The sequence below is a fragment of the Juglans regia genome, chromosome 2 (genome assembly GCF_001411555.2).
Source record: "Juglans regia cultivar Chandler chromosome 2, Walnut 2.0, whole genome shotgun sequence".
Taxonomy (NCBI): Eukaryota; Viridiplantae; Streptophyta; class Magnoliopsida; order Fagales; family Juglandaceae; genus Juglans; species Juglans regia.
The window spans coordinates 26,287,707-26,294,470 of NC_049902.1; the positions used below are offsets into that span (position 1 = coordinate 26,287,707).

At 39.2% G+C, this 6,764-nt stretch overlaps 1 protein-coding gene across 2 annotated transcripts; it reads left to right on the top strand.

Moving 5' to 3' along the window:
- The first annotated feature begins 298 nt into the window (after positions 1-298).
- LOC109002131 (cellulose synthase-like protein D3) lies at positions 299-5,885 on the top strand. Of its 2 annotated transcripts, XM_035687492.1 has the most exons (5): positions 299-556; positions 636-746; positions 1,090-1,918; positions 2,635-3,442; positions 3,857-5,885. In XM_035687492.1, exons 3-5 carry the CDS (start codon positions 1,116-1,118, stop codon positions 5,612-5,614), a joined length of 3,369 nt encoding a protein of 1,122 aa, XP_035543385.1. In that variant the 5' UTR covers positions 299-556; positions 636-746; positions 1,090-1,115; the 3' UTR covers positions 5,615-5,885. The 2 variants fall into 2 exon arrangements, with proteins under 2 accessions (XP_035543385.1, XP_035543386.1); XM_035687493.1 differs by lacking the exon at positions 636-746.
- The last annotated feature ends 879 nt before the right edge of the window (positions 5,886-6,764 follow it).

Here is a 6,764-nt window from a genome sequence, read left to right on the forward strand (position 1 = left end):
TCGAAAAACGAAACTCGTACCCCAATATGTAATGATATTAGTTCGAAAAACGAAACTCGTACCCCAATATGCGCGTGCGTGGTCTTTCAGTGTTCACGTTGTCGTCTCAAATTCACTGCTGTAAGCATCCAGTTTCCTTTGGTAACCTTATTCTCCACGAGACCGTATACGACTTGACAAATCTGGCAATTTTGCCATTACTCAGTCAAGCTCTTTTTTAAAAAAACAAAGAAAAAAAAATTCCCTACTATTTTTCCTTACATATATATATATAGGAAACGAAAAAAATAATAGAGGAAGTTAATGTTTGGAGCGCCGGCGTTGATGCGTTCTTTCTTGTCCGAACTGGGTCCTCTGTTGGAATAGTCAATTAGCAAACTGGATTTCAATGAGTATATCTTTGTATTTGTGTATATATACTTGGGGAAGGGAAGGTTTTGAAAGTGGTGGAGTGAAGCATTGAGGTTGGACTTAGTAAATATTGTTATTTTTTATGGAGTGGGTGCGGCTTTGAAGGTTTCAGAGCAACATTGATATGGGGATTTTGTCCAAATAGGTACGCTTTACGCTTTTTTAAATAATCTCTCATTCTCTGTATCATGTACTTGTTTGTATTACTTATTTTTTTCATTTAGGAACTCGGAGGGAGTGCGATTTTCCGAGATAGAAACAGAGGCAGAGAGAAAGATATTGCCTTGGTTTCAGAGGAAGAGTGTGTGGCTTTTACGGAGATAGAGAGACTTGAGGTTGGCTTTCAGAGACAGAGAGAGCTTTTTTCTATAGTGGTTGCCAATATTTGATTTATTTTGATCAATAGAAAACTCTTGTTTTTTTTCTTGTACTCTTGGAAAATGGACTTGATTCCTCAGGATTATCGGAATTGTTTATTCATTTTTTTTCTCGCATCCTAAATTTAAATAATCCATCATTGTCTTTTGAGCAAATGTAAGTTCTAGAGACAGAGAGGGAGATTGGGTTAATAATTTGAAATTTTTTAACCTTTCCCAAGTTTTCTATAAAATAAATCTTGGACTTGGCTCCATGGAGTAGACAGGGAAGTAATGCTAATTTTCCTCTGTTTACTTGTAGGATTTTATTGCTAAATTTCAAAAACCATGGCCTCTAAATCACATTTCTCAAGAGCACCCACAACTCACCATATGAGTGATCCCGGCTATGATTTGGACGGCGAGGCTGGTGGCAACGTAGAGTTTGCTACCTACACGGTCCACATCCCTCTCACACCAGACAACCAGCCGGTGTCTATCTCCGTGGAACCATCCACTTCTCGTAGTTTCAAAGACCGGCATGTTTCAATGGAACGCTCTGCTTCTCTGAGACTTGAAGACCAGTTTGCTTCGAGTTCTATGTTTACAGGCGGCTACAATTGCCTCACGCGTGCCCAGTTGAAGGAAAAAGTGATCGAGACCGATTCAAGCCACCCTCAGATGACGGGTGCTAGAGGATCAGCCTGTGAGGTGCCTGGATGTAATGGCAGGGTGATGACTGATGAGCGGGGTTTGGATATAATCCATTGTCCGTGTGAATACAAGATCTGTAGGGATTGTTTAAGGGATACTCTAACAACTGGAGATGGGATATGCCCTGGATGTGAGAAGTCTTATAATGCACAAGATGGGTCTGTCCTTCCATTTGTGTCGGATGGGACGTCAAAGATGGAGAGGAGGTTGTCACTGATGAAGTCTCAAAATTCAGGGCCCTCCCTTATGAGCCAGACTAATGATGCCAATTTTGGAAATTGGCTGTTTGAAACAGAAAGAGATTATGGGTTTGGAAATGCTATGGGACCGAAGGATGCTAAGAATGAGGGTCCAGGTCCGACTGATTTTAAAGACAAGCCTCGGGGCAAGCTTACACGAGAGAAGAACATATCTACTGCCATTCTCACTCCATATCGGTACGGCTTCTTTCCCCTGTAATTTGCTTATTATGTTCACCTTTTGCTATTCTGCTAAGTTGATTTCTTTCCATCTTTTGTCACTTGTTTCTTATGGTGAATGTGGAATAGCTTTTCTATATACGATGTTCAAAATTTTTTAGGATCATTATATTCATGCTTTGTAAATTCCAACATGACATATCTTTCTTCTGGATCTATTTTTTTTTTATCACAGGGATGCCCACAACAGTTTATCCAAGGGGAGTTGATAACAAAGTGAAAATAAAAATTTGAATATGGCTAAAATTTCTAGTTGAACTACCATTGAACATAAGGTTCCTTACTTCCTTATATGCTTGGTTTTCATTCCTCTTCATCGGGGACTTTCTACCTTATGTTTTTTGTGTACGATGTGGATTATGCAGGGTTTAAGAGGATGTAATTATTTATATACCTCTGAACATATGTTCTTAATAATATTTACCTTGTATGTGATGGCGTTGGCTCTTTTTTCACCATTGGCAATCCATATTGCATTTGGTACCTTAGACCTTGGAATGCATATCTGGAATTTGATGGTTTTTTGAATTCGTGTATTCATTGTGATAAGTCATGCTCGAGCAGTAGCAATCTCTCTTCATATAACGTTAATTTAAATGTTTAAGAAAACTTTTAAGAACAGTTTATTGACTATAGTAAATGCTTATATTTTACCTTGTTGGACGCTCTTTCAGGCTCCTAATCCTTGTTCGAATGGTGGTTCTTGGATTATTTCTTGAATGGAGGGTCAGCCACCCTAATGAGAATGCAATGTGGTTGTGGGGTATGTCAGTGATTTGTGAAATCTGGTTTGCCTTCTCTTGGCTACTCGACCAGCTTCCTAAGCTCCGCCCTATCAATCGCACCACTGACCTTGATGTTTTGAAAGAAAAGTTTGAAACACCTAATCCACACAACCCTACTGGAAAGTCTGATCTTCCAGGCATAGATATTTTTGTTTCGACTGCAGACCCAGAGAAGGAACCACCGCTTGTCACTGCAAACACCATTCTATCTATTTTGGCAGCTGACTACCCAGTCGAGAAGCTTTCATGTTATGTTTCTGATGACGGAGGGGCCCTTCTAACCTTTGAGGCCATGGCAGAAGCGTCTACTTTTGCCAACTTGTGGGTGCCTTTTTGCCGGAAGCATAATATTGAGCCAAGGAATCCAGAATCTTATTTCAATCAGAAGAGTGATCCTTACAAGAACAAGGTCCGCCCAGATTTTGTCAGAGATCGAAGACGAGTAAAGCGTGAGTATGATGAGTTTAAAGTTCGAGTCAATGGCCTTCCTAATTCAATCCGGCGTCGTTCTGAGGCTTACAATAGTTATGAAGAGATGAGGGCTTTGAAAGTTGAGAGAGAGAAGGGTATTGATGAACTATTCGAGATCCCAAAGATTCCAAAAGCTACTTGGATGGCTGATGGAACTCACTGGCCTGGCACTTGGATAACTCCTGCACCTGAGCATTCAAGGGGTGATCATGCCAGTATCATACAGGTAAGGATTTGAGGAACATCTTCTCATCTGTTAGGGAGCCACTAAATCAGTTCAATATTGATGAATCTGTTTGGTTGTATAGGTGATGCATGAGCTTTTCTGAAAGCTAATAGAGATGCATTGGTCTAGTCCGTTATATCTTTACCATAATATCTTTACCATATACTCTTATTGCACTGAAAGAAGAATCCCTTTCCACCCCTTGCCTTCAACACTCCCTTTTTTTTCCTTCTCACTCATCTAATAACGAGTTTAACATATTTGATGAGGTTATTGATGCCTTGTTATATTGCACCAGTTTAGATTTTTTAGTTTCTACATGTTTTTTTTTTTCTTTGGAACAATTTTTGGCATTGAGAGACTGTCAGTGTTCTTGAATGTACCAACTAGATTGATATTATCTATCATATGCAGGTTATGTTGAAACCTCCAAGCGATGAACCACTTCAAGGTGCTGAAGTAGATTCAAATTGCATTAGTCTAGGTGAAGTTGACATTCGTCTTCCTATGCTGGTTTACCTTTCTCGTGAAAAGCGACCTGGCTATGATCACAACAAGAAGGCTGGGGCTATGAATGCCCTTGTTCGAGCATCAGCCATAATGTCAAATGGCCCTTTCATTCTTAACCTTGACTGTGATCACTATATTTACAACTCCCAGGCACTGAGAGAAGGCATATGCTTCATGATGGACCATGGTGGGGAGCGCATTTGTTATGTCCAATTCCCTCAAAGGTTTGAGGGAATTGACCCTTCTGATCGTTACGCCAATAACAACACTGTTTTCTTTGATGTCAACATGCGAGCCCTTGATGGGATTCAGGGTCCAGTGTATGTTGGAACAGGATGTCTCTTCCGAAGAACTGCCCTTTATGCTTTTGACCCACCTCTGTTAAAAGAAAAGACTGGTTGTTATGGTGCTTTCTTTGCACGTCGCAAGAAAGATGCAACTGTTGCTTCTATCCCTGAACCTAGTGAGAGCCAGTCAATTCAAATAGACTCTGATTATGAAGAAATGAGTGTTGCTCTTATACCTAAGAGGTTTGGGAACTCAACTTTATTTGTTGAGTCTATTAAAATGGCAGAATTCCAAGGCCGGCTCATTCCTGAATATGCTACTATGAACAATGCACGACCACGTGGTGCTCTGACTCTCCCTCGGGCACTTCTTGATACACCCATGGTTGCAGAGGCAATCAGTGTCATTTCATGCTGGTATGAAGATAAGACTGAATGGGGCCAGCAGGTAGGGTGGATTTATGGGTCTGTGACAGAGGATGTAGTCACGGGGTATAGGATGCACAATCGGGGATGGAGATCTATTTATTGTGTCACCAAGAGGGATGCATTCCGTGGGACTGCGCCAATCAATCTCACTGATCGGCTTCATCAAGTTCTCCGGTGGGCCACTGGCTCTGTTGAGATATTCTTCTCCCGAAATAATGCTCTTCTGGCCGGCTATAGAATGAAGTTTTTGCAGAGGATTGCTTACCTCAATGTTGGAATCTACCCATTTACTTCCATTTTTCTCATTGTCTACTGCTTCCTTCCTGCACTCTCTCTCTTTTCTGGTCAGTTCATTGTTGAGACCCTCAACGTGACCTTTCTTGTATACCTCTTGGGCATCACCTTGACTCTTGTTATTCTTGCTGTGCTTGAGATAAAGTGGTCTGGGATCCATTTGGAAGAGTGGTGGAGGAATGAGCAGTTCTGGTTAATTGGAGGAACAAGTGCCCATCTTGCTGCTGTGCTCCAAGGGCTTTTAAAAGTGTTGGCAGGGATTGAGATTTCATTCACTTTGACATCAAAATCTGTCGGTGATGATGCAGATGATGAGTTTGCTGATCTATATATCTTTAAATGGACATCTCTAATGGTACCACCAATTACCATCATGCTGACTAACTTGATTGGAATAGCTGTTGCAGTTTGTCGAACGATATACAGTGTTATTCCTGAATGGAGCAGTTTACTTGGAGGTGTGTTCTTTAGCTTTTGGGTCTTGGCACATCTCTACCCCTTTGCAAAAGGATTTTCAGGAAGACGAGGGAAGACACCTGTTGTTGTATTTATATGGTCAGGTCTTCTTGCAATCACTATATCTCTACTTTGGGTGGCTATTGACCCCCCTTCAAGTAATGCTCAAATTGGAGGCTCATTTCAGTTCCCCTGACACTTACTTTCAAGTGAAAGACCTTTCCTCCAGCCACCATTTATACCCTGTGGCCACGAGTTTCAAGTTCAACGAGCACTTGTGAGGGAAACTGCTAAAGTCTTGGTGAGAAATTAAGTTTTGTTACAATTTCATATTCATGATCTCCTGTGTCATGATGCCAAGGGGAAGGAAGGACTACACTAATTTGTTCATTCTTTTGAGATTTTAGACATGTGAACATAAAAACTAAAGTGAATAACACATACCCTCTGTCATTTAACTCATCAAATTCTCCCATTTGATTTTATTAAGCTCATTAGTTCATTAGCTCATCCAAATCTTCAAAAGGAAACATCGCTCGACTGAGATTGTGTCTGGAAACTTCATTTGACATGCGCTCGGCCGAGAATTCAGTAGTTCATCAGTTCCACTCCAATGGTTCATTCTCTACGCACCAACATTGCCTGATCATGTAGCTAATATAAGAACTCTTTACCTTGGACCTTGGAAAACCCTCGACTAGAGTAAATAAGAAGATTTAAAGAGACTGCGTCATGGTCATGTTGCATTTTTTAACCACAATTCATCTTTCGAACCGGTCAGTTAGTTCGCCATTTTGGGATATATATACATGAAATAGAGCTAACCATCATTTTATTTTATTTTTCATTTTATTCTATTGACCTATCCCAATGATTTTACATGGTAAAAAGACATTTCATTGTATTGTCTTTATTACTACAATGAACCCACTTTATCTTTTGACACTAAAATTTAAAAAAATAAAAAAAAAGGTTTGAAGAGAAATGTTTCCTTGTATTTATAATTACTAGTTCAATAGAGGGGAATGTAAGATTTTTCATCTTACATCATTACTTATCGGTTATTTTCGCAAATAAGATAATTTAAGATTAAAGTTAAAAATTAAATAAAATATTATTAGAATATATTTTTTTAATATTATTTTTATTTTAGAATTTGAAAAAGTTTAATTATTTATTTTATTTTATATGAAAATTAAGAAAATTTGAAATGATTAGGTGAAATGAGATGAGTTGTGAAAATAAACAAGTCAATTTTTCTACCATTTCATTATACTTTTTCAACAAAGGTGGGAATATTAATAAACCAATTATATATTTGACCAGTTCATATATAAGCATGCAAC